The 27,992-nt window shown below is 33.7% G+C and overlaps 3 protein-coding genes across 3 annotated transcripts; 2 read left to right on the plus strand and 1 right to left on the minus strand.

Moving 5' to 3' along the window:
* The first annotated feature begins 2,467 nt into the window (after window positions 1-2,467).
* Window positions 2,468-5,517, plus strand: LOC140175690 (uncharacterized). The gene is made up of 5 exons (XM_072204224.1): window positions 2,468-2,798; window positions 3,015-3,470; window positions 3,865-3,993; window positions 4,579-4,871; window positions 5,260-5,517. The coding sequence occupies exons 1-5, from the start codon at window positions 2,468-2,470 to the stop codon at window positions 5,515-5,517; spliced, it is 1,467 nt and encodes a 488-aa protein (XP_072060325.1).
* Window positions 5,518-14,267: 8,750 nt separating this feature from the next.
* On the plus strand, window positions 14,268-20,114 carry LOC112715863 (uncharacterized). The gene is made up of 13 exons (XM_025767683.3): window positions 14,268-15,161; window positions 16,025-16,103; window positions 16,217-16,273; window positions 16,670-16,725; window positions 17,586-17,814; window positions 18,065-18,151; window positions 18,241-18,315; window positions 18,398-18,478; window positions 18,844-18,908; window positions 18,991-19,180; window positions 19,264-19,352; window positions 19,464-19,578; window positions 19,777-20,114. The coding sequence occupies exons 1-13, from the start codon at window positions 14,587-14,589 to the stop codon at window positions 19,816-19,818; spliced, it is 1,740 nt and encodes a 579-aa protein (XP_025623468.1). The 5' UTR covers window positions 14,268-14,586; the 3' UTR covers window positions 19,819-20,114.
* A 2,622-nt stretch (window positions 20,115-22,736) lies between these two features.
* LOC140175691 (uncharacterized mitochondrial protein AtMg00810-like) lies at window positions 22,737-23,363 on the minus strand. The gene has a single exon (XM_072204225.1). The coding sequence runs from the start codon at window positions 23,361-23,363 to the stop codon at window positions 22,737-22,739; it is 627 nt and encodes a 208-aa protein (XP_072060326.1).
* Between the last annotated feature and the right edge of the window lie 4,629 nt (window positions 23,364-27,992).

Here is a 27,992-nt window from a genome sequence, read left to right on the forward strand (position 1 = left end):
AACTGTGTAATACGTCAAGACTTGACTATATCAGTACGTAATTTTTATTTTTATACATTATTAAAAAATAGATAGATTGATAAATAAATACATTAGAATATTCTCTAAAATTTCTTAAAATTTTTTTATTCAAATGCAGTATGCAATATTAAGGTTTTATTAAGTTGTATGTTTTTGTCCATATGATATTCAAGTGGTAATATTTGAAAAAAATATTAACTAATTAAAAAATAAATAAGTAAATAAATTTATTATTATTTTAAAATAAAATATTTTAAAAATTTATTTTATCATAACTTAATTTTTATTTTTTATTAATTATTAATAAACTAATGGATACATAAATAATTAAATTTTCATAAAATAAAATTTAATAAAAATTTATTCTTCAAATAGAATATGCAATATTAGAATTTAGAATATTGATGCCAATTAATATTTTTTATATTAAATTTTTTAATAAAATTAGATAACTTAATATGTAAAAATATGATATTAATGTTAAATTGATTATAGAGATGGTATTCTCTATGGTAATATAAATGTAGATCTAAGATACATGCTTATTTCTTTTTTTGTTGTAAAGATAACATGACAATTTTATATGAAACTTAAAATCTCATGTGTTATGTAATATCATTTTATATATTATAATAATAAATTTCACAGTTGTTGGTAAAAAGCAAGTGGACAACAAAGATGGAATAAGACGGACTATAAAGGCTAATCGTGGTATAATGTTTAAATTTATGGTATTTTTGTACTTGGATGTATATATTAATAAAGTTTTGTTATACAATATTGCAAAAAATAAGAGATTAATTTATTAATTCAATTGAAATGTATGTAGTCCTTATAAACTCACATTTGGTTTTTTGAAATTCAGGTTCAGTAGAGTCGCGATTACAAAGACCTATGGAATCCGATAAAGACTTTTGCAAGAAAAATAGTGGTATGTAGTATATATATTATGGAGAGGTTTTGTTAGCATTGAATTTTTACAAGTCTACCAAATCAGCTAATTAAACTAAATAATTATTTAACACCAATTGTTAGATTTTTCCAAACACGTAATTCATTAAGTTACTTAAATGATGACAAGTTTAGTTGTTTTATACTATAGAGTCTGAACAATTAACTACTCTATACAGGCAATAACGTGGAACATAGATCAAACAGAGATGCCAATTTTAGTAATTCGATGAATAAGTGTATGGGGTAACTTTAATGTCTTACTAAACTGTTATTGCTTAATGTCAGATTTCAAAATTAATAACAATATGAATCACATCTGCTAATGACCTTGATTATGCAGAGTATGTGCACATTGGATATGCAATTTATGAATGTGAACATTGCCATGCTCTTTATTGGTATGATGAAAGGTCAAACAAGAGTTACAAGATAGCAGAACCAAAATTTACATTATGTTGTAAAGGAGGACATGTTCAACTTTCACAACTACAAAAATCCTAATATTGTTGTATAATTCATTGTTCAATGATAGTCCTAAGAGCAAACATTTCTGGGATAATATCAGAGCTTACAATAGCATGTTTCAGTTCACATCAATGGGTGTGAAAATAGACCGTAGAATAAATCAAGCGAGAGGTCCATCAACATTTATACTATGTGGAGAGAACTATCATCTAATGGGTAGTCTCACTCCACTAGAGAAAAATATTGCAAAATTTGTCCACTTATATGTATTCGATACTCATAATGAGATCCAAAGCCGCATGGCTACTATCCGGTAAGTTTTAAAGTTATGCTTTTGTAGTGTAGATACGAGAATTCTATACATATGTCAGAAATTGTTGAAGTAAAGTGTACATAATAAAATAAACGAATTTTAACTTTGTTTTTGGTATGTAGGGGCAATGAGCACAAAGAGATTCACGAGGACATTGTAAGAGAATTAAAGCAGATGCTTAATGAGAGCAATGTTTTGGTGAAGGCATTTCGCATGGTTAGAGAGTTAGTCTCTAAAGATATGCATACTCAAATCAAGCTAAGGCTTCCAAACAAAAGGGGTAAAGATGGTAGGAGATACAACCTACCCACCACAGATGAGGTTGCTGCACTGATTGTGGGTGAGTTTGAAATCGATAAAACTAATAGGGACATTGTGGTGGAGACACGAAGTGAAAGATTACAAAAGATTAATCAACTCAATCCAGCATATTTGGGATTATAATACCCATTGTTATTTCCTTTTAGAGAGGACAGGTATAAAGAAGACATACCTCTCAACAAGCGTAATTAGAGTGAGAGTAAAGGCCGACAAGAGATTTTAATGAGAGAATTCTTCGCTTTTAGGATACAAAAAATGTTAGCTGACGACTCTCCTCTGTTATATTTCAGGCGGCTATTTCAACAATTTTTGGTTGATGAATTTTTGATAATTGAATCATCTCGACTAAATTATATACGCCTTGATTAGGAGAGGCTCAGATGTGAGATGTATATGGGTATAAAGGATGCAGTTCTGAGTGGAAAAACTACATCAGCATCGCATTGCAAACGTATTATATTGCCATCGTCGTTTACAGGAGGTCCCAGATATATAATTCTGAACTATCAAGATGCAATGGCAATATGTAAGGTTGTGGGGTATCCAGACCTCTTCACTACATTCATATGCAATCTCAAGTGGCCCAAGATTGAAAACTTTCTTAAGAATAGGAAATTAAATGTAGAGGATAGGCCTAACATAGTATGCAGGACATTTAAGACGAAATTGGATTTGCTGATTAAAGATATTAGGATGAACAAGATTTTTGGTAGAGTTTGTAAAGGTATTTTGCATTTAAGAAAATTGAATACATTCAATAAATTGTGATTTTTAAATAACATGTGGTAGAATTGAGAGCCCATGCAATAGCTTTTAATAAACATAACAGACATATGTACTATTTTTGACACAGTTGCATACACAATTGAGTTCTAAAAGCGTGAACTACCACATGCACATATACTATTATTCTTACACAAGGCTGCCAAACTTCCCACAGCTAACGACATTGACAAGATAATATCTGCTAAGATCCCGGATAAAGAGCTAAATCCTGAATACTTTGAAGTAGTTGAGAAGCATATGATGCATGGTCCATGTGAGTTGGCAAGGAAAGATTCACCATGTATGAAGAATGGAAAATGTATACGTCACTTTTCTAAGAGATTCGTCGATCCCATAAATATTGATGATGATGGGTATCCAGTATATAGGCGCAGAGAAGATGGAAGAACTATCAGCAAGTTTGGGATTGACCTTGATAACCGTTATGTGGTTCCGCACAATAGACTACTGCTTATGAGATATGGAGCTCATATAAATGTGGAGTGGTGCAATCACTCAAGATCTTTTAAGTATTTGTTCAAATATGTGAACAAAGAACATGATCGCGTAACTGCATCTTTCTATAAAAGTGCAACAGAGGACGCTGAGCTAGATGAATATGATGAGGCGAGTATGTATTATGATTGTAGATATATGTCACCGTGTGAAGCAGCGTGGAGGATTTTTGGATTTATCATTCATTATAGAGATCCATCAATCGTGAGATTAGGCTTCCATTTCCCCGATGAACAAAATGTCATTTTCAAGGACCATGAAAATCTAGATGATGTGGTAAGACAAGCAACTATGAAGGAGTCTATGTTCTTAGGATGGTTTCAAGCAAATAAGGACTATGTAGAAGCAAGGTCATTGACATATGCAGAGCTCCTTACTAAGTTTGTATGAATGGCAAAAGAGAGAGTGTGGTTGCCTTGGAAATTACATTCTATTATAGGACGGATCTTCTATGCACCTCTAGGATCAGGTGAAAGTTATTACCTGAGAATATTGCTCAATTTTGTTAGAGGGTTCAACTTCTTATGAAGAGATCCGTACTGTAGATGGGGTTTTGTATTCCAAGTTCAAAGATGCCTATTACGTATATGGTCTTTTAGATGATGACATGAAATATATCGATGTAATAGAAGAAGCAGGCTATTGGGGATTAGGAACATACTTGAGGAAGCTATTTGCAACGCTTTTGTTTTCAAATTCAATGGATTTACCAGAAAATCTTTGGCAAAAGACATGACATCTATTAAGTTATGACATACTTCATAGGCAGAGGAGACTACTTGACAATCCAGATTAACTATAACTTACTTTATTCTTTTGTATATTTACAATTGTTTGACATGTCAATATATCTTATATCCTAATATATTTGAGAAATGAAAAATGCTATATTAATCATGCTATAGTTGTTTTAAGAATTATAGAGAAATGTGGTCATATTATGGAATGATATAGTTTATAATCTTATATGTAAGAGATGAGAAGTTTTTTAATAGTCAGGCTAATAATAGGTGAAATTAGGCTTATTTTAGCATATTAACAAAAATTAATTGGTTAGAACCAAATAGTATACATGGACAAACAGTATAATTTTTTGTGTGGTTAGATAGTAGTATATATAATAAATCGTGATAATTTAAGACAATAGGATACATTTTAGTTGTAGTTGTTCCTAATTGTAGTGTGATTAATTAACTGACCTAATTTGTAAATGATCTTCATAGGGTTAATCCTTATGGATGATGATCTGAAGGACTTGACGCTAATGGAGATTGAGAAAATACTTAACTCATACAAAAAGAGTCTGATAAACTTCTCCCCAATGCCAATCCCAGATATGAATCCACTGCAAAGCCAATATTATGGCGATGGAATGAACAGGTTAATTTGCGATGAGCTTTGCTATGACAAAAGACAGCTAGCTCCAGATCATGCCACTTATATGCAACAACTTACCAATGAGCAAACCATTGTACACAAGACAATCATGCAGGCTGTTGAAAATAAAAAGGATGGAGTATTCTTTCTGTATGGTTATGGTGGGACTAGAAAAACCTTTTATTTGGAAGACTTTAATAGCTGCATTGAGATCTAAATCACAAGTCGTACTTATTATTGCATCAAGTGGGATTGCATCCCTTTTATTGCTCGGTGGTAGGACAGCACACTCACGTTTTGTAATCTCCTCAATCTAGATGAATTCTCAACATGCAATATCAGACAAGAAAGTGCATTGGCTGATTTGTTAATAAAGACAAAGCTTATATGAGGCGCTTATGGTAAATAGGTTCTGTATTGAAGCTCTTGATAGGACAATGCATGATATTTGAATATTCAAGAATCCAATCAGCCTTGATCAACCATTTGGGAGGAAGACAGTTATTTTTGGTGGTGATTTTTGACAGATACTTCTGGTGATCCCCAAAGGGACTCGGTTGAAGGTTGTTAAGGCCACTATAAACTCATCGTACATTTGGAATGATTGCAAGCTTTTGACATTGACAAAAAACATGAGATTGAAATTAGGTGATTCCAACACAAGGTTGTCAGAGTTAAAAAAGTTTGCCGATTGGATACTTGGGATTGGTGATGGTAGTCATGGAACACCATCGGACCTGTGTCAGAAGATTGTAATCCCGCAAGACATACTGGTGAAAGACTAGGACGATCCTATTCAAGCCATTTGTAAGGTGACTTATCCAAAACGTTTTGCTAGCAATAACATTGATGAAGATATTGAAGATCGAGCAATACTTGCTCTAACATTGCAAATAATTGATGAAATAAAGTAACTCATGATGGGCTTAAATCTCACTGAAGCCCAAACATACTGTAGCTCAGACAAAGCATGCCCAGAATCTAATAATGACTTATTGGCATCCATTCACATTCTAAAATTTCTAAATACGATTTGATGCTCAGGGGTGCCTAATCATGAGTTGGATATTAAAGGTCAGAACTCCTATCATGTTATTAAAGAACATAAACCGCTCAGTTGGATTGTGCAATGGCACCCGTTTGGTGGTCACTAAGCTAGGGAAACACATAATTGAAGCACATAGCAGTGCCAAAAAGAACAATGGTCACAAGGTATTTATTCCTCGGATGATTCTAACCCCATCCGACCATCAAATATTATTCAAGTTCCAATGGAGACAATTTTCTAGAATGGTATCATACGCAATGTCTATAAACAAAAGCCAAGGCCAATCACTATCAAAGGTTGGGTTAATTCTCAAAAAGCCTGTTTTCATGCACGGTCAGCTATATGTTGCAGTATCTAGGGTGACACACAAGAGAGGGCTTAAGATACTTATATGTCATGACAATGATAATTGCACAAAGACAGATAATGTTGTTTTTAAGAAACTTTTTTGGAATGTTTTCTAAAAAAATACTTAATCAATATTAACAAGTAGAATTTCGCTCAGTGAGCCGAAAAATCATCATGATTTAGGTACTGCTACTTGGCTTACATTTCATTATTTTCTGTTATTATCCCAGGACAATTTTATTCGAAGTAATTGAAATTTTAATTATATAAGAACTACACACTAACTCAGTTATAACTAAGCAGTATAGCTATAGAATAATTGAGGTAAAAAAATTACTTACAACTATACCCAATACCATTATGTAACTCTTTAATTTATGAATCTTCATCCGTATTATTAGTTAATAATCTGCAACTATAAGTAGAGAAATTGCAACAAATTTTCAAACAATAAAACTACACATTATAAACTAACAACACCTTATCTGTTAGTGCATAATTGGAATTAGAAAAGTTTTTGGTTGTATCAACATAATGTAGGAAAAAAAAGGATCCGAAGAGTTGTGGTTAAACTTTCTGTTTGCTAATCAATTACATTGCGTACAATCAGATTTAGATAACTTATGTAGAATTCTCGTATTACATGCATTTATAGATTTTAGATGCCTTCATCCATACTATAAAGTTATCAGCAACTATATGTTTTAATAAGCATATATTGGAAACAAAGACGATTATTGTCAAATTGTATAAACAGAATGATATCCACCCCGTCCCCTTCCCCTCTACCATGATCATGAATGAAATATCCATTAAAATAAGTGACACATAAATAGTTAACATGAACATCGATTAAAATATTAGAAAAGTAATACCTATCAAGTCTTCATTCCAATTCCAGACTACAATCTGAATTACATCTTCAAGAAATTAGCAATAATCAATAGTATGTAATTAGTCATAAATAATAGTAGCTCCAGTCTTACAATATCAAAAAGCATACACTTGAAATGAATGGCTAATCATTGATAGGATTGCTTACCAAATTGATTCCAGTGACCAGATCACTAAAGGGGTACCTTCTGAAAATTTGTGAAGGGAAAAGTAATCCCCTTGGTGAAAAAAATCGCAAAGTCAGAACAGAGTTCATATGAATTTTACTAAAAAAATCAAACATTTCTTTTTTTTTTTCAAATGCTACAAGGCAAATACATCTATCTTTTGGAGTATTTTACCCTTTTTCATTTTTTTATAAGTGGCAGTTCAAAAGAGCTACACCTGCCATAAAGAATTTGCGACCTCTCCATCCAAGGAATAGAACATCCACAGCCAACCACCTCGGGACACAAGTCTTCATCACCAATAAAGTTTGGATCTTTTATTCAGCACCTTCATCTTGAACCACCCTCCGTCGTAGAGATTTAGATGAAACTGACATCATTTGGTTTATTGAAACAAAATGAAGCTGAACAATTTTTCTGAAGTTTTATTATGAGAAAGTATATTGTGCAGGAAATTATTCATCCACTGATATGTAAGGAAAACCCTCTAAGTGGCAGAGAAGATATGTTATGCCACTGTAGTTTTTGTAATGTAAGTTCTTTCTTCTGGATCTAAAACAAATCAAAAGCACAGTGTAGTGGTTAGTGCTTTAATTAGTTGACGTATTAACTGCCCCAATGAAAAAAGTGAAATACACTTTTCAATTAATATGGGTTGTTAATGTCTTAATGTAGTTAACCAAAACACGAGTTATATTTTTCAATCGGGTCCCACGGTAAAATCACATTTTTATATTAATGCATAAATATAGGAATTATCTCACTGAAATTGAACATTAAATATAAAAATAGTTTATACATTATATTGGAATGTGTTATAACGCTTATTAAAGTGGAAAGCTACATATTAAAGTAATTTTTTTATGAGTATATTAAAATTGTTTTAAATCATGACTATGCTATATGTGGATCCAATAACTGACATTTGGGGGTGGGGAAAGTAATGAGAGGAGGGTTTTACCTGTGCATATCTTATTATTTGATAGTAATATGTTATTTTAATATATATTTCTTTATGGATATGCTGTAATCGAATTTATCAATATATTCATATACAAGCCCCATATTCATAGTGAGTAGAGTTTCCAATAAAAATTATCACCTATCATTATAAAGGAAAATGTACACAACAAACTTTATAGTAGACCATCAATCGGACCACGCATAGCGCGGGTCGTCCCCTAATACATTAAGGGTTTATACAAATATTATACTTTTATAATAGTTTTATACTTTTATTAAATACAACAATTTAGATTAATAAAAAGAAAAAGTATACCTAATCAATTAGGATGTAGCCAACAAGTAAAAACCTAATTTTAAAATTAAAAAATATATTTTTAAAATTAAAAATAAAAAACACAAAATCCTTCCAACGACGTTTCCATTATCTCTTTCAACAACAACAACTCTATTCTCACTTCCGACGATGTTGCCTTCCACACTCACAATGTCTACCTTCTCTCTTCCAACGACATCGTGATTCCTGCCTCCTCCGACGCCACCGCCTTCTATACCCACGATGTTTTCCTTCTCTTCTCCAACGACAAAAACTTTCTTCCTTCCTCCTTTGATGACGACACCTTCTGACCCTTCAACGTGTCACGTCTCTCTTCCAACGACGATGACCCCGTGACCTTTTGTTCCCTTCCCTGTCGCATATTGAGTTCCTCCTCCCTGCCACGACCTCCCTTTTGCGTTGCTACTTGGACGCAGCGTCCTTCCTCTGGAATTCCTTTCTACCGTCCACAAGACAAATCACACCTCGCATGCCACCGCATCCTCTCCCTATTCTCTTCACGTCGTTGTTTCCCTCTGCATCCAATCTTGATTGTCACGACACATGCGACTCTTCAGATAGCAAATCTCGTCGTGCCTCCGGACACTAGACGTTGAATGCATGTTGCCGCCAGCCCTTGATGATGGATCATGCAGCCATGCATGCCAGACCGGTTGTCGTGACGCCTCCACTGTGTGTTGATATTGGAGTCGCCGTCGTCTTGGATGTTTTTTGGTTTTGGACGATTCTTTTTACCAAAATATTTTTATTTTTTATGTTTTATATGTCTATTTTTGTTTATGTTTTGGACTTTTTTAATACTTTTAGATGTTTTTTTTAGTTTTTAGATTTTTTTAAATATTTTTGGATATTTGGTTTTGTTTAGGTTTTGAATTTTTTAAAAATAATTTTGAATATTACTTTTTTGTTAGATTTTGAATATTCTGTTATGACGTTTTAGATGTTTCTTTTGTTAAGTTTTAGATATTATTTTTTATAATAATTTTTAATGTTTAATTTTATTTAGTTTTAGATTTTTTTATTTTGAAATTTTTTTTGTTAATTTTAAATGTTTTTCATAATAATTTAAATTTATGTTTTTTCCAAAAACAAAACAAATAAAAGAAGTTTCTAGTTGGCTGTAATTATTTATATCTCGTTGGTTATCTAGCAAAGATGTTAATAAAATGTTGAAAAAACTATCATTTGTACCCATGAACTTTACAAACGCTGACAAAAGTACCTATATAAGACGAAAAGTGACTTTGTACCCTAAAAGGTTGGGTCCATTTGTCAAAAGTATCCCGATGTCATTAATTCATTTGATCCGTTAATTTAAAGGGCAATATGGCACATTAAGTGCTTACCTAGATTTTGATTTTTACATTTTATTTTTTTAAACTGTTCCAAGTAGATATAGAAAAGGGAGAGAGAGAATTGAGAGTTCACTTTGTGCCATTCCATCTTCTTCCTCACCACATATTTTCAAGCCCTAGCACAGAGAGACGTGAACCACCTATTGGGCTCCAACAAAACTAATAAGAAGGTTGAAGACGGCCATTCCAAAATCTACAATCGTCGTTCGGTGGTGATCCTTCCATCACATGGGTGTGTCGAGACGATTGGAAGACAGTCGTCACTCCCACAGTGAAAGGTAAGCCATCTTCCTATAGTTCTGATGCCCAATTTTTCATTTTAGTTTCCTTTCACAAACTCGTACACAATGAAATTGTGAACTGAAGTTAGAGTTTTTTCATTTCACTGATCGCATAGATTTTGTCACTATGGGGGTTGTGTTTCAGTTTAGAAATTTTGAAAAAATAGTAGGTGTATTTTTATGGTCTGTTCATTTTTTTATGGTTTATACAGAGGAGACCCATGTACAGATAAGGCCTAATCAGATGCCAACTTGAATCCATCAGCCTTGGCTACTATACCTAAACCTAACAAGCAGAATTTTAAAGATCTTAACAGACAACCACCACCAAATGTCACCTTTCAACTTCTAGAAACACCTTCCCAACCCCTTAAATCAAATGTGCAGGCTCCTACACAACTTGTATATGAAGAATCTACTATACAAAACACACTCCAGCAACATTTACTGGGAGAAGGGAAATCATTATCCACTGTTGTCTCCTGTGTATAGGCAACCTATTGGGAGACTTACCAAAAAGACGGACACTCGTAGAGATGGTCCTTGAGAGAATCCTGATCCCCATAGGACAAAGTGGAAACATGGTCCCATTAAATATAAGTATTGTCCGAAGGTATAACCTAACATTCTATGTCCCATTTTGTTTATTTTGTACATATTGATTGTCTTTTAAAAAAAATTAAAATTGTAGAAATAGCTCATGTGTTCTTAGACTGGTCATAACAGCAGAGGATGTGATAAGAAGAAAGAAGCTATGACTAGCGAAAAAGCTGCAACAGGTAGTGGTAGCAGGTAGTGGTAGTCAGCATCAGGGTGCATCAACAACAACTGAAGGTATGACTGTTGATGATGTTGATAAGGATACTACCAAGAAGCAAAAGATGTATTGGGAAGAAACTTTAGAGACTACAGATGCTGAAGCCTCAGTTTCAGATTCACCTAATGTGAATTTTTTGTATTCACTCTCTTCTTTTAATTATTAGCATGAAAATCAATTTATCTTGCACTAAATATTTGACTTAATGCAATCATCCTACATAGGTGAATGTTGATGTGGTGAACTCTGTGAACCCTACTGAAGAACATATGGCAGTAAGACCACCACCGTCACAATCTTCTCATTTCAGACCTGTTCCACCATAACCTACTCCCATAAGGCCTACCACACCACAACCATCTCATGTTAGGCCTACACCACTAACTAACCAACCTCCTCCAAGAGTTGCCAGACAAATAATGCATGGTGCAAATCGAGGAACCACTTCAAGGTTTATTCAATTCATGACAACTCCACCATCCACAATTCAAACAGCAGGCAGATAGCCAGTACCTGGGTTTTACCAACAATAGAATCTTCAAGTGGGAACAACAATGGGAGGTCTAATGGCAGCAGTAACTACAAATCCAACAAATAGGATTTTTCTAGTGTGACTTTGTTTTTTGATCAAAGACTTACTGTAATGAGAGTTTTAAAATTCGGATACTATGGGTTTTTTTTGTAACTTATGTTTAGTGCTTATATTGCACTACCTAATGCTTTCATGTTCATGGTTTATTTTGGTATTTTTAGGTAATTTAGATTTGCTATTTTGACATCAAATCTTATAGACTTGTTTTGAAGTTTTTGTTGATAAAATGCTTGTTAGAATTATTTTCAGGTTTATTATAGCGTATGGATTGAACGTCTTTTATTTAGTTTTGTTTTCATGTCGCATTTTCGTTATTTAGTGTACAATACCAGATTTTCGGCTAAATTTGTCAATTTACGACATTTATATCTTGTTTTGTCAAATACGTATTACATTCAATATCACAGATATCAAATATATCAATAATCATAGGCACTAATGTCATAATGCAACTTGAATTTTTTACACCAAGTGAAGATATTAATAGAGTTTTAAAGTTTATTGTCATTGAAACCAAATAGCCACAAAAAAGTCCCAAAACAAGATACACCATACACACAATTACATATTGATTAGGGTAAAAAACTCAAATAAGTCAAGGAGAGCAAAATTTTACACAAATCCGCCAAGCCAAAATCTGCTTCGTGAATCCACCAATGCACATTTATATGTAGTTGGAACCAGCCTGATTCAAACTCTATTTCTACATCATTCGAACCAGCTTGGTTCGAATTATACACTTATTAAAAAAATTAATAATTTAAAAATTAAAAAAAGATATATTTTATTTTATACATTAAAAAAAAGCTAACAAAATATTTAATTACGAGACTTCTTTAAAATATTAATGAGCTATCAATTCGAATTCTATACAATACTCTTTTGTCTATTTTTAAAAGCTCATGAATATTTTTTAATAAATTTTTTAAATAAATTTATTTAAATTATACTATAAAAAATATTTGATCCTATGCAAAACAATTTTAAAAGAAATGGCTTAAAAAATGTTAGGAGTACTATAAAAATTTGTAATATCCTAATGACTTAGGACATTAAAGAAATACTCTACATAGTCAATAATAATTTAGAAATCAAAGAAAAAATATTTTTATCATGCATTTACCTAAATCACTAGAATATTACAAACTTTTATAGTACTCATAACATCTTTTAAGCAATTTTTTTAAAATTATTTTGTATAGGATAAAATATTTTTTAATTGTTTTATATGGAATAAAATATTTTCTTTCATTTCTAAATTATTATTGACTATGTAGAGTATTTTATTTAAAATTTGAGTACATGCATGTATTTACCTAAGTTATTAGAACGTTACAAATTTTTATAGTACTCCTAACATTTTTTAAGCAATTTTTTAAAATTATTTTGCATAGGATCAAATATTTTTTGTAGTATAATTTAAATAAATTTATTAAAAAAATTTATTAAAAAATATTCATGAGCTATTAAAAATAGACAAAAGAGTATTATATGGAATTCGAATTGATAGCTCATTAATATTTTAAAGAAGTATCGTAATTAAATATTTTGTTAGCTTTTTTTTAATGTATAAAAGAAAAAATATTTTTTAATTTTTAAATTATTAATTTTTTTAATAAGTGTATAATTCGAACCCAGATGGTTCGAATTAGTGTGTGCGTGTGTTTGTGTATAATTCGAACAAAGCTGGTTCGAATTAGTGTGTGCATGTATTTGTGTATAATTCGAACCAAGCTGGTTCGAATTATATAGAAATAGAGTTCGAATCAGGCTGGTTCAAACTACATATAAATGTGCATTGATGGATTCACGAAGCAGATTTTGGTTTGGCAGGTGTAAAATTTTGCTCCTCTTGGTTTATTATTAGAACAGATTCAAGCCTACATAAATTAAGAAACCAAAGAAAATGGTTATAATCCATGACCTAATAGCTCTAATTTCACCTTGGAGTTTTTTCATCTTTAACAAGATCTTCAAACTATTCTCTCGAATCTCTCTTCTTTACCCAGTGACATTGACCTCATGAGTAGCACAACAACTATCTTGATTTTTTCTAACAAGGACTCTTGTCAATTCTTCTCGGCCTCCGTCAATCTCATTCACCCATATAAAATACTTGCAATCCATCGTCTACAGTGTAAAACATAGGAATAAGAAATCATTCACAATAAGTTAACCTAAATAGAAACACAAAAATAAAAAGACTTATCTTTCATAGAGGATACCTAACGAACCATCTCTCAAGATTTGTTAAGGTTTCAGATTATAGCAACACCATATCCTGTTCACCAAAACATCTCTCAGATAAAGTCTTCTCTTCATCCCTCATAGAAGATGAAGTCTATTTTTCATTAATGCTTCTATTCGAAAAACAATGATTACCTTTGCTTTTTCTAAACATTCTAGGATTTCTAATTTTGAATTTAGAAAACAACTGAGGATAAATTAAAAAAAGGAGTGATGTTATAATAGTAATAACATATTTGAATACATCACGTTGCTGTTTCATAGTCAGGTAAATACTTAACGTGTTATATTGACTTTTAAATTAATAGAACAAACAAATGATATTTAAGTATTTTTGATAGACTAATCCAATTTTTTATGAGTAAAAAGTTATTTTTTATTTTGTATAAATATTTTTGTTCGCATTTGTAAAATTTTTAGATACAAATGCTAGTTTTTTCTAAAATGGTTATGAGATGCAAGTGTAATTTTGTAGCGAATGATGATTCAAAACAACAAAAAGGTTACGAATTAACGAAGTAAATAATAATAAAATAACGTGTTTTGGGAGTGTTACTCTTGCTAGCTAATTTTGGCGACATTTGGCGTTCCACGCGTATATATTTGATCCGAGTTGTTTGTTTGTTGATACACTGTTCAAGAGTGTTAAGCGATTTGGCACTCGAGAGGAACCAACCAAAGCATACCCGTCGACGTTTTTATTCATCCCCATCTGAAGCAACAGAAAACCCCCAAAACCCTAGAATTTCAGGATTCCTCTGCAATCTCTGACACAAAGCGCGAGAGATTGAGAGCAGCAACAGCAATGGAGTTCGACGAGTATGACTACTTGGAGAAGACGGTGGAGGACCATGACGACAGAGATTCGTCTAAGAAGACCAAAAAAGACAGCTCCGAGAAAACCTACCGGAAGCGCGACGAGCTCGACGACGATCTAGACGCTGCCGCCTACGACGGGCGCATCAAGAAATCCAGGGCCGAGGAAGAGAACGGCTCCAGGAAGGATCGGGATGGCCGCGATAGGGAGCGGTCTTCCCGCGACAAGGACCGCCACAGGCACCGCAGCAGCGACAGGGAAAGAGACGGTGAGCGGAGCAGCAGAGACAGAGATAGAGACAGTGAGAGGAGCAGCAGGGACAGAGAGAGGGAGAGGGAGAAAAGCAAAGAGAGGGATAGGAGGGAGAGGGACAAAGAGAGGGAGAAGAGAGAAAGGGATAGAGAGAAGGAGAAGGAGAAGGAGAAGGAGAAGGAAAGGGAAAGAGAGAGAAAGGACAGGGAGAGGGACAGAGAACGAGAGGAGGGGTCCAGGAGGAGCAGGTCTCGTTCCGAGCGAGACAGAGACAGAGAGAGGGAACGTGATTTTGACTCGAGAGATGGCCGGTAAAGTATTCTTCTTCCTCAGCTCAACGCCCATTTTCTTTGGTGCACTGTGTTTTCATTTTTTTACTCTTTTGCTTCAATTGTTAGTCGGTTAGTCCTATGAGTCAATGCTTCTATAGCTAGCTCAGTCTGTTGAGGTTGTTAGTTAACTTTCATCGGCGACAGCCAGCAGTCGTTGTTAGTTTCAAGTGAACGCTTAGTGGTACATGGCAGGTTATCTACATTGTTATGGCTTTTCCACGGGTATTTAAGAAAGGGAATGATCGCTGTTGATTTTATTTCTGCTTTGGTGCAACGCAATGCAGTGTTGAGTGTTGTCCCTAAGCTACTATAGCTGAACATTGTTTTGCTCTAAAAAACTTTGTAATGCCAAATAAAGATTTTGAATGAATTATTTGTGGATAAGTTTATTCATTTTTTCCTACCATATGTACTGTCTGAATGAGTTCTTAACATGCCCTTGTTTTCTGAGATTGGTATTGGGTTTATCCTTAAGTAACATAAGTAGCTACGATGATGGATCCTTTTTTAAATATTAGAAGTGTGACGATAATTTTAGTTGACATACAGAGAAAATAAAAAATCCTGACCAGTGGCACTAGTGTGTATCAATATTATAAGATTGATTAAGTGATATGTGATTCTTTGGACTCTTATATTAACAATATACTTTCGAATAATTGCTACAGTTGAGTTTGGGACATAACTTCCTCTCAAGAATAGGTGCTGTCTTGGACTCTAATGTTAGCGATTCACGTTTGAATTATTGCTACAAATTATACAGTCTAAATATCAGGTTTGGATTTGATGATTTTCTTTATCCCTTATTGTTTTCTAATAGCTGAATTTAATTGGAATTACAGGAGACAGAGGGAAAAGAAAGAAGCTGCAGAGCCTGAGGCAGATCCCGAAAGGGATCAGCGAACTGTTTTTGCCTACCAGGTTATTTAGTTAACTCTATTGTTTTTTCATACGAATATTTTAAGGTTTGGTATATCAGGTTATTTGGCATTTTTCCCCTTGATGATTACCAAGTTGCCATGTGGTGATTTCAGATGCCTTTGAAGGCAACAGAGAGGGATGTTTATGAGTTCTTCTCTAAAGCTGGCAAGGTACGTTGATTTTTAAAGTCTTGAATGTTACTTGAAGAAAGTTTACTTTTTACTAGTTGGAAATATTTTAGTTAGGGTATTATATACCCTACACTTATCAGTGTTTTAAAATAGCGGCCATGGCGGAATTTTGGCTCACCGCCATGAGCCGCCATCCGCAATCAAAAACTATGACACTTATACAGTTATTAGGTTAGGCTGCCTATATTTGCATCCCTTCCCAAGATCCTACGTTATCGCGAGATGCTTGTGCACCGGGATGTCCTTTTTATTGTATAGTTTTTTATTAAGAGCGATAACCATTAGTTGTTTTGCGTGACTTATTTAAAAATGAATTCGTTCTTCGTCCTCCTTCAATATGTTCTTAGCTGTACCTTTGGTGATCCTTGCTTTTAGGTGAGGGATGTTCGTCTTATCATGGATAGGAACTCAAGAAGATCTAAAGGAGTTGGGTAAGGCTTTCTTGTAAAATAATTTATTCTTCATATGCATGCACTGTTGTGGTATTAGGATATCCACTTTCATGAATCATGTTTAACTGTATTCTTAAATGGACTAGAAATGCAATAATGATGAGGGATGATGGGAATACCTTGCACTCATGTTTAATCAATTCATCCTGCGTACTCAAGGTAGATGACATTAATCCTGGTTTTCATTTTGGTCCTTTCCCAATTTTGTTCCTCTACATTTGCTGTACAGTGAGGATTTCATTGTTATGCTGTTCAACCTTTTCAGTTTTATATCACTTGTGGTGATCCCTTGATAAGGTTAATGGGAATGAATATTTTCCTTCATTCCTTTATCGTTATCTCTATTTTTTTCTAATTTATTTTTAGATGGGTAGAGTGGTCAGTGAGCGTCTAGATGAGATGTATATGCTTTTCAAGCTATTTGCCTTTTAAAATTGTCCAAGATATATTACGCAATGCTACACTGGTTTTTATGCCAGGATTCATTTTCTAAGGCTTTGATATGCACTTATGGCACATAAGTGAATAAGTGATAAAGATGATGGCTACCTAATGCTACCTTTCTTGGTGGTTCCCCTTCCCCATGGATCATGGTTGCTTCCTTATATTTCTCGATTAAGCTGTAAATGCAATATATCCTTTAGTTTTGTATTTTTTATTCTGATTGGCTAACATTTTCTTTACATGAGTCAGATACATCAAAAGAAACTCAGATTGAGCTGTCTGCACTTGAGTTTTCTTTCCCTACATCTCTTTGCTATATGCTTTATAAGTTTTGATGTAATGGTTTATATTTCATAGTTCTGAAAACTTGACAGACGTTCTTGACAAGGCTGCAGGTATATTGAATTTTATGATGTGATGTCAGTGCCAATGGCAATTGCTCTCTCTGGCCAACTTCTCCTTGGACAGCCTGTGATGGTTAAACCTTCTGAGGCTGAAAAGAACCTTGTTCAATCTAATACTACTAGTGGAGCTGCTGGTGTAGCAGGACCATATGGAGCTGTAGACAGGAAACTGTATGTAGGGAACCTTCACTTCAACATGACCGAGAGTCAACTGAGAGAGGTATTTGGTTTTTGCTTTGCTTTTTATTGTGTGAACATGGTTGGAATGAGCTTTTGTTGCCATTGTTATAAATGAGTACATGGAGCCAACCAATAATTTCATGAAAATGTACAATTGCATACAAGTAGTTTTCTCTAAACTGGTGTAGTGCATTATGCGTCTGGTTTGTTGATAAGTTTTCAGTAATTAGAATCTTTATTTGATTTGTTTTAATTTATAATTTACCAGCTTCACACTTCTTTTCATGTAGATTTTTGAGCCATTTGGTCCAGTGGAGCTTGTACAATTGCCACTTGATCTGGAAACTGGACATTGCAAGGGTTTTGGGTTTGTTCAAGTTTGCTACTAACCTTCATCTTAAAGAAAAAATGATGTCTTAGTGATAATACTCGTCTCTGTTATTTATGTATATTCATTCTTGAACAGTTTGCTCATCTTGAGCATTCCAAGGCAGCTCTGAGTTTAAATGGAAAACTGGAAATTGCTGGCAGGACTATCAAGGTAATGTTTTTGTGGATCTATCTGTTCTCGGTTTCTTGTACCCTTTATCATGTATGTAATTGATTCTGTTTGTAAAACACAGGTCTCATCTGTAACTGATCATGTTGGAAGCCAAGATACAACTGCGAAATCTGCAGACTTCGATGATGATGAAGGTGGATTGGTAAGTCTCGTGTGTTATGTGAAAACCTTAAAAACTTCTACATGGCTAAATGCCATTGATTTCCTAGCTGAAGCAGACAATATTACAAATATGCTTGACACTTCATAATTATTACATAATATTATGGATTGTTCGGCATGTTTGGTTAAATATCACTTTACAAACTGATAACTGCACCAAAACAGAGTACTAATAATTATCAATATAACTATAAGTTTTCACGGATGGAGAACGAGATGATTACCATTTGATAGACAAGTACATTGATGTTTACCTTTATGGAGTTTTGATCTCTCTCTCTCTCTCTCTCTCTCTCTCTCTCTCTCTCTCTCTCTCTCTCTCTCTCTCTCTCTCTCTCTCTGCAGGCTTTAAACGCTCAATCAAGAGCTTTACTTATGCAGAAGCTGGATCGCTCTGGCATTGCTGCTAGGTAGGTATATGTGTGTGTATCCCTTTCTCTCTAATATTGTGTACATTTGTCTGTTGTCTCACTCAATTCAAAACACCTACAGCATTGGCGTTCCACCAGTTGTGAATGGGTCGGCCCCTGCACAGCAAGCTGTTAGCTTGCCTATTGGTAATCCAGGCATAATACCAGCACCAACTCTCCCAACACAACTTATGACTAACCCAGTTGCCGAGCCTGTTGGAACCCCCAGCGAGTGTTTACTGTTGAAGAATATGTTTGATCCGGCCACTGAGGTTAGAATTAACTGATTTGAGTACTGTTACACTATGCCTGTTTCATTCAATGGATCACTGATGTCCTATATTATGATATGCAGACAGAACCAGATTTTGATTTAGACATTAAAGAGGATGTAGAAGAAGAGTGTTCTAAGTATGGGCGGGTGAAGCATATCTCTGTTGACAAGTGAGAACTCATACATGCATACCCTTAGTTTTGTTCTTCTTTCCTTTTCACACATTATGCATAGGTCTGCATCGTTTAACCGTGAATCTGTTTTTGAATTTTCATATACAGAAACAGTGCAGGTTTTGTGTATTTGCAGTTTGAAACAGTGGAAGCAGCAAGTGCCGCTCAACGTGCATTGCACCTGAGGTGGTTTGCACGTAGATTGATTTCAGCTTTGTTCATGGTAAGCATTTTTTGGCATGAATTCTGATGCTGACTTCATTGTCTTTGGATCTGCATAATTAATGGAGTAAATTGTCATCACCCTAACCTCCCTTGTCTTGTAGATGGGGTTTAGTCTCGGACAAAAACATTAAGTGCTTCTGTATCATGCCTTTTATTTTAAGCAATTATTCAAGAAACTGTTGCTTCTGTTTTGCAGCAACCTCAGATGTATGAAGAGAAGTTTAAAGGGGAGGTTTGATAGTGTGTGCTTCCGGGCCTTGTGGTGGCTCTTAATGATGACAATCTGCAAATTATTTCTTATGTTAGTTTTCAGAAATCAAGTTCGCGTTTATAAATTTTGATTTATCACTCGTATTTAGATGTACGAATACAGAAATTCTACTGTGTAGGTGGGGGTTTTCACTTTCATAATTTGCTCGGTGACACACTTATATTCTACATCATGTTTACAATTTTATAGTTAAATAGTACTTGTGTAAAAATTTCTCTTAATGTGAGAACTTTGAAATGGCAGTATGTAAAAATATTGATTAACCCTTGTTCATTTTTATAAATTTAGGCACTTTAAATTTGGAGATGAAAAACTAACTTTCCCTCTAAACTTCCAACTTCCATCCAACATTTTATTATAAGGCTGTAGTGAATTATACAATACAAGAGGGTGGAGACAAGGTTTCAACTTTTAAATGGTCTTGGCAAGAGGAAAATAATGAATGGGAGAGGCTGAGGAAAGAAGTGCACATCTTTCGCCTAAACTTAAAGTCTTAAAAACGGACTGGTTGAAATGGTATTATGGAGTGAAGTGCGAGGTGATTGTACATCAAAAGTATAATTTTATTTTGCCTAAATAATGATGATGGTTTAAAGCATGATCAAAAGGAGAATAAAGTTTTTCATATGGGTATGAGACCAAAAAGATGAAAGTCTAAAGAACATCTTAAAGAATGGAGTATTTCTTTAAATGAAAACTAAATCGATATAAGTTGAATGGTTGGATTTGAAGGGTACAAATGGTTATCTAGTTAGAAACAGATTAAACTAGGTGTTTTTTTATTAGTATCACATGCATTAGAATTGCTGTCTTGTGGAAAATAACTTTTCTTCTGAACATCTCTTGGGAGAAACATGTCGTACAGGAGTAACAATCAAATAAGAATTGTATGTACTCCAAGGTAATTTCCCTGATCCTATTAGGAGGAAAAATTATAGTAGATAATTTGGTATATGATTTTTTGTGTGTATATAACATTGTAGAAGCATCACTATATTAAAGAAGAGGATCTTTAGTAAAGAAGGAAGCTGTTTGCAAATATCAAATTTCAAAGGATTGTTATGAAAATATATTAAGACTTTGATTTTATAATTTTTAATTGGTACCACTTAAAAGTTTCAAACATAGTGAGACCATGAGAATCCAAAGTAACCAATCAGAAAAGAGTAGAAAAAGTACAAGAAGAGCGAAAAATCATAAGAAGCCTCTGAAATGTCATCAAGGTTATTTAAAGGAATAAATAGGATAAAAATCTGTCACATATAATCATTTAGACAAAATGAACAGGTGGAAACAAAAGTTCTCTTTTTAATCAATAATATCCTCCTCCAAGGTTCTAAAGGATAAACAGAACTCCAAGCATGAGGAATTGTAAAAAGTTTGCAGGTTGAGACAAATTGGAAATAAAGGAAGAGTTGAAAGAATATCTCAGCAATGACTGATAAGACAGAAAACGATTATGAGCAATTCTGGGCTGTTCCCCTCGCGCAATCTATAAGTCAAAAGGAATATCCATGACTCATAAATTCATTAGCCGGTCCCAAAAATACATACTTACCTAACAAGTATGTCACAAAAGCAGCTTTTCTTATATCTGAAGCAAGGACAACAGCAGAAACAAATTCACCATTAAGAAAGTCACAAAAAATAATGAAACCAATTGGAATAAGAGTAAAAGTGATTTTCTTTTTTCAAGAGTCTTTCTTCTCTTACACCATCCTTTTGATTTTAGAGGGATCACATCGAATATTCTTCTGCTAATTTTTTAAAGGATTCTGCAATGCTTCTGCTTTTAGACAACTCCTTTGCATAACGATCAACATCACTTAAATTGCTTTGAAGAAACTTTGCTAAATCAAGAAAACACTGAAAGTTGAGGAAGAACAATGACATCCTACAAAGTAAATGAAAATTCATCCAAGAAGTTAAAAAAGTTTTGATTGGGAACAATAATGCTGCCAAAGTAAATAGATCTCGTTCCCATGGACACCCCATCTTGCCAAAACAACACACCTCGTATATTTATTTCTTAACATTCAGCAGCAAAATGAACAAATGTTTTAAAAAATGATAACTTCAATGCATGAAGAATAATTAACCTGCAGTGGAGGTAGCAAAATTATCAATCTCCAATCTCTTTAAAATGTCACTATCTTCCTCAAACAATATTGAGAACACCTCACAATGCCACACTTTATTAATTTGTGTGACAACTTCAAACATGAAAAACATCCATGGAATTCTTGACATTTAAGCAAGGATGTTAAAATTGCGTATGAGCATGGAGAAGAGCATAAACTTAGGAATTGGGAATTCAACTTGAATTATGATGAGACTCAGTAAAAATACAATATACAGGTTGCTATATATACAAGCACTAACCCTGATAGAATTGTATTGCTGCACTAGTTGACTTTACAGCTCAGCAGAGGCAACAAAACCTACTACTAACAATTTTCTATATATCCAAAAATAACAACCTACACTAACAAATTCTAACTAACAGAATAAATAATAATTTGCAAGAATAATAATATTAAGTAACACCTTCCTGTAAGCTTGGATTATTGGGAGAGAAGAAATCGAACAATCCAAACTTAGAGTAACCTGCACTGAAAGGCCCAAGAGGAAGAGGTTGTGAGAATATCAGCAGCTTGATTGTTAGTAGAAATGGAAAGAAGATGGATCAACTTTTCTTGCAATTTGTCACGGACAATATGGCAATCGGCTTTGATATGTTTTGTATGTTCATGAAATAGAATTAGTAGCAATGTGATAGCTGAATTACTATCACAATACAAATTAATAGGCTTTGTGATTAGAACACCAAGATCTTGAAGAATATAGCTCAACCATTGAGCTTCTCAGGTGGCTAGAGCTAAAGGTCAATATTCTGCTTTTGAAGAGGAGGCTGCAACTGTTAATTGTTTCTTACTCTTCCAAGTGACCAATGATGGTCCTCGATAAAAGCAATATACAGAGAATGATCTTCTAGAGTCAACACAACCAACCCAATCAGAATCAGAAAAACCTATAAGGTGTAAATTAGAATCTGCAGAGAAGAATAGACCTGCAGCACGAGAACTCTTTATATATCGCACCACTCTATGCACTGCCTTCAAGTGTTCATTAGTAGCACAATCTAAAAACTGGCTTAGCTTCTCAATGGCATAGCTTATATCAGGTCTAGTATTTGATAGATATAAGAGCCTGCCTATAATCCTTCTATATTGACTAGAATCAGTGAGCAATTCTCCAATACCATTACTAAGTTTTGCTACGTAATCCATGGGAGTGGTGACAGGTTTGCAACCTTCGAATCCTGTTTCCTTAAGTAAATCAAGGACATATTTCCTTTGATACAGAGCAATTCCTGTCTTGGATCTTGTCACTTCTAAACCAAGAAAGTATTTCAAGTCTCCCATGTCTTTGATCCAAAATCTGTCATGAAGAACACCCTTGACTGATTCAATTTTACTTAGGTCATCTCCTGCTAACACTAAGTCATCCATATAGACTAGAATTGCTGTGAATCCAAATGATGTGGTCTTGGTGAATAGGCCATAATCCGATTTGCATTGAGTGAATTTCAGCTCAAGCAGAACCGATTTAAGCTTACAAAATTCTATTGTCTACTAGCTTGTTTTAATCTATACAAGGATTTTTCAAGCTTGTAAACTTGACCTGGTGAGGCTTCTAAACCTAGAGGCACCTTCATATAGACCTCTTCATTAAGCTCACCGTGCAAAAATGTCGTGTTGACATTGATTTGTTTAAGGTGCCAACCTTTTACCCTTGCAACAGCCAGCGCTACTCTCAAGGTCCCTAGCTTTACTAAAGGACTGAAGGTGTCTCGATAGTCAACACCAGCCACTTTTGTGAATCCTTCGGCAACAAGTCTTGCCTTGTGCCTCTCCACTATGCCATCTGTATGATATTTAGTGCGAAATACCCATTTACAGCCAATAACCCTCTTTCCAACCAGTAAAGAAGTTAGTTTCCATGTCTTGCTTTCTTCCAAAGCACTTCGTTCAGTCTTTATTGTCTCTTGCTATTAGGTTTGAATGATTGCATTCTCATAGGTTTTAGACTCTAAATTCTGAATAGCAATAGAAAATGCAACATGCATAGGAGAAAGCTTAGTATAAGATAAAAAATTAGAGAAAGGATACTTTTGAGCAGTGAATTATGATGAGGATGGAACAGTGTTAATGGTTTGACATTCATAGTCCTAAAGATATGCAGGAGGTTTAGTTTGACTAGTTGATTTCCTCACATCTGCAGTTTCAAGTATAATAGAGGATTGAGGCAAAACAACAAAATTATTAGTTGAAAGCTCTTCATGTGATGTAGATATTGATTCTAAATTATCATAAATTTTGGTATAAGGTAGAATTTCTTCATTTTTATTTAATTCAAATAATGCATCATCATTTTGATGATTAAGATTTGGATGATGCAACCTTGTCTAAGAAGCTTCATTATCTGTGTTTAAAATTTGGATCTTAGTCTCTTCCAAAAATTCATAATAAAAAAAATAAGATGCAATGTGAGATGAACTAGAAGAATTTGAAGAATTTTCATCATTGAAATTATTGGAGTGATAGAAGAGAAAACAATTCTCATGAAATTAGACATCCTGAGATAAAAAAAAAATCTCTCGAGTCTGTAAATCAAAGAATAAATAGCCCTTTTGTTCCCTCCTTGAATCCAAGATGCAAACACTTTCTTGTCCTTGGATTCAGCTTGCCTCTATGTCTTGCAAGGCTGCCAACATATGCTAAATAACCAAAGACTTTGAGAAGAAAAATATTTGGCAAAGTTTTATAAAAAATTTGATATGGAGACTTATCTTTTAAGAAAGGAGTGGGTAATCGATTAATCAAGTAAATTGCATGAGCAACACTGTAATTATAAAAAGATTTTGGCAAATGGGCATGAAACATGATAGTTGTAGCCACAGCGAGAATGTGTTGATGCTTTTGCTCAACAATCCCATTCTACTGTGGTGTCTTCACACAAGTTCTTTGATGAGTTATACCATTAGAATTGTAAAAGTTAGGCATTAAAAATTCAGGTTCATTATCCGTGCGAATTATTTTAACTACTACGTTAAATTGAGTTTTAGCAAAAATGACAAAATTCTTAACCAATGATGAAGCTTTTGCCTTAATTTTCATGAATAAAATCCAAGTAAATCGAGAACAATCATCTACTAGAGTAAGGAAATAGCATTTTCCAGTAAAGAAGGGAACGAAAACAAGTCCCCAAATATCAACATGAATAAGATCAAGTACATTGGCTACAACATTAAAACTAACAGAAAAGGGTAAGCGTTTTTGTTTGCCAAGATGGCATGAATGACATGGTTCCGAATTCTTTGTCCAGTCAATAAACTCAAAATCCTTTTGTAATACAATTAGCCTATCATGAGATGATGCCCTAATCTAACATGCCACAAAGATTGTGAAAACTGGCTGCGAGAAATTGTTGTGATGTGAGGGAGAGCTTTAACTTTTTTGTGCAGAATGTACAAACCATCAACATTGCTAGCTGCACCAATCATATTCAAAGTGTGCAGATCCTGAACTCACAAGCCTTATTAGTGAAACTCATTTTGCAATGTAAAGATGCAATAAGTTTTGAAATGGAGATGAGTATGAAATTAAATGTAGGAATGAACAATGCATTAGTGAGAAAAAGATTGTCAGAAAACATAATGGTACCCATGATATAGCTGGTAGTGAGTTCTCCATTAGGTAATTTGACAATAATTGGATCAACTTTGAAATAATTTTAAAAATCAGCCAAGTTATATGATACATGATCAGTAGCTCTAGTGTCAATAACTTATGACTTATGTTTTTGAGTCGAAATATTTAGAACCTTGACATGAGAATCAAAATCAAAATGTAAAATATGTATTATTCTACCTTTATGAGGTTTGAAAGATCTTCGGTGCTCCAGCAGTTGAATATTGAAATATTCAACTATCTGCTGCAGTCATATAATTAAGGACTTGAGGATTCGAACTCATGTCTCTCTTGTTGCACTCAACAAGGTATGCCACCAAGCTGGTTTGTCACTTTTAAACTTTATGTGCTAGTTAATATATATATATATATATATATATATATATATATATATATATATATATATATATATATATATATATATATATATATATATATATAATTGAATTGTTTTATATTTATTTAATTTAATTTTAGTTTTATACTCACTTTTTTTAATATATAATTCTTTAGGATTTATACCATTATTAAAATATTAGTTAATATATTTATTTTAAATTTTTTAAAATATTAAGTTAAGTAGTATGTCTTCGAAGATTTTGACTTAAGACTAATTAGTAGAGATATATAAGCATCACTATTAAATTTCACATAATAAATTGATAGAGGGACATAACGTATCCATGGTTTACTGTCATGAAGGACCAAATTAATACTTTATTTTTTTCAAGGACTAATTAATCTGAAGTAAAAAATTTCAAGAACCTAATTATCACTTTACTAAATTTTTTACTATTTTATATTTTTTATTCATGTGAAACCGGTTTTACCGGTTCAACCAGCGATTTATCGGTTGAACCAGTAAACCAGTGAACCAGTAACCTGACCGGTTCGATCACTGGTCCGGTTCTTACAACTATGGAATTTCGTTCACACTAGACAAGTCATCCATGAGCATGACCTGTGACTTAATAGTGGAATATTGCTTTCCAAGACCACACAAAAATTTTGTGACTCTGTCCTCTTCCATGTGTTTCCTAACAATACCTAATCCACATTCACATTTTACATAATCACAGCCAGGAATTTCTTCCCAAATATTTTTTAGTTTGGAAAAATAAGCAGTGACAGACATGTTCCCTTGCTTTAGTGCATATACTTCATCATTCGATTTAGCTTCTCTAAACGGATCACCTTGATAATAACGATGCTTAAGGTCATTTCATAATTCATATCTAATATTATTTCAAAAAACACTTTGATAGGTGTCTGGACTAAGGGAGAGATTAATCCAAGCAACTACATATGTGTTGCATCGTTGCCATGCCTTAAAATTAGGATCAATTTTCTCAGGTTTCAGAATAGTACCATCAACAAATTCAATTTTATTCTTAGATGTAAGAGCATTAACCATAGCCTTGCTCCATGCACTGTAAATTGAGCCTGTAAAAGTCACATTCGTAATAGGTATACTTGGAATTTTAGATAGAAGTATGTAATATGGACTTGAAAGATCTTGATTTGGATTTGTCTTGTTAATTTGGCTCTCAATTTGCGCCATTTGACTGAAGAATGCTACGAATATCCCTTGTAGGAGCACCTTTTGTAGATCCAGCACCTGGATTTGTCTTTGCTTTCATAACTGTGAATTTGACAAAAGTAGTAGCATTTCTCTCTTGATCTTGTTGATCAAAAACTCGCTATCTTACTAATATGGGGAGGCAGTGAAATGACTGAGTTCTCATAAAACTCGTTGGTGTGAGTTCAATAGAGAAGAAGAAAGAAAATAGATGAAGAAGATGAGCTAAGATTTTAGAAATTTGTGAAGAGAAAAAATCATTCAGATCAAATGGAAGAAAGGAAAAAGCAGATTTACGAAGGTAGAATCGCGAACAAATGCCCTAATCGCAAACAAATGCTTCAACTATGAAGCTGGACTCATCATCCTTCTATAATCACTTTAACAAATTGTGAATGAGAGAGGAAGTTTCTCATCCTTCAATCGGCATCTCCATGCCCCTCCATCCACACTCACCGCATCATGTTAAAATTACGTATGAGCATGGAGAAAAATATAAAAGTAGAAAAACCAAGAAGAAATTAGGAACTAAACTTGTATAATGATGAGATTCAGTGAATACAATAGTACAGTTTGCTATATATACAAGCATTAACCCAAATAGAATTGTATTGCTACACTAATTGACTTTACAGCTCAACAGAGGCAACAAAACCCACTACTAACAATTTTCTATACAATAATGCTCCACATCCATGCAAAAAACCTAACCAAGTCATCCAAGTTCTTTTTATTAGACGCGCACCCCCTAAGTTCTGTGAAATACATGCGCTCCCCCTTCTCCCTCCTATTAACGTAACAGAATTACG

The sequence above is a fragment of the Arachis hypogaea genome, chromosome 10, assembly GCF_003086295.3.
Source record: "Arachis hypogaea cultivar Tifrunner chromosome 10, arahy.Tifrunner.gnm2.J5K5, whole genome shotgun sequence".
Taxonomy (NCBI): Eukaryota; Viridiplantae; Streptophyta; class Magnoliopsida; order Fabales; family Fabaceae; genus Arachis; species Arachis hypogaea.

Bases quoted from the DNA above. Each gene is read 5' to 3' on its own strand.
- LOC140175690 (XM_072204224.1), top strand. From the start codon at position 2,468: ATGGGTATAAAGGATGCAGTTCTGAGTGGAAAAACTACATCAGCATCG. The intron at 2,799-3,014 runs GTATTTTGCATT...AACTTCCCACAG, and splicing joins TTTTGGTAGAGTTTGTAAAG to CTAACGACATTGACAAGATA. The intron at 3,471-3,864 runs GTATGTATTATG...CAATTTTGTTAG, and splicing joins AGATGAATATGATGAGGCGA to AGGGTTCAACTTCTTATGAA.
- LOC112715863 (XM_025767683.3), top strand. From the start codon at position 14,587: ATGGAGTTCGACGAGTATGACTACTTGGAGAAGACGGTGGAGGACCAT. The intron at 16,726-17,585 runs GTAAGGCTTTCT...ACAAGGCTGCAG, and splicing joins AGAAGATCTAAAGGAGTTGG to GTATATTGAATTTTATGATG. The intron at 18,479-18,843 runs GTAAGTCTCGTG...CTCTCTCTGCAG, and splicing joins ATGATGATGAAGGTGGATTG to GCTTTAAACGCTCAATCAAG.
- LOC140175691 (XM_072204225.1), bottom strand. From the start codon at position 23,363: ATGGATGACTTAGTGTTAGCAGGAGATGACCTAAGTAAAATTGAATCA.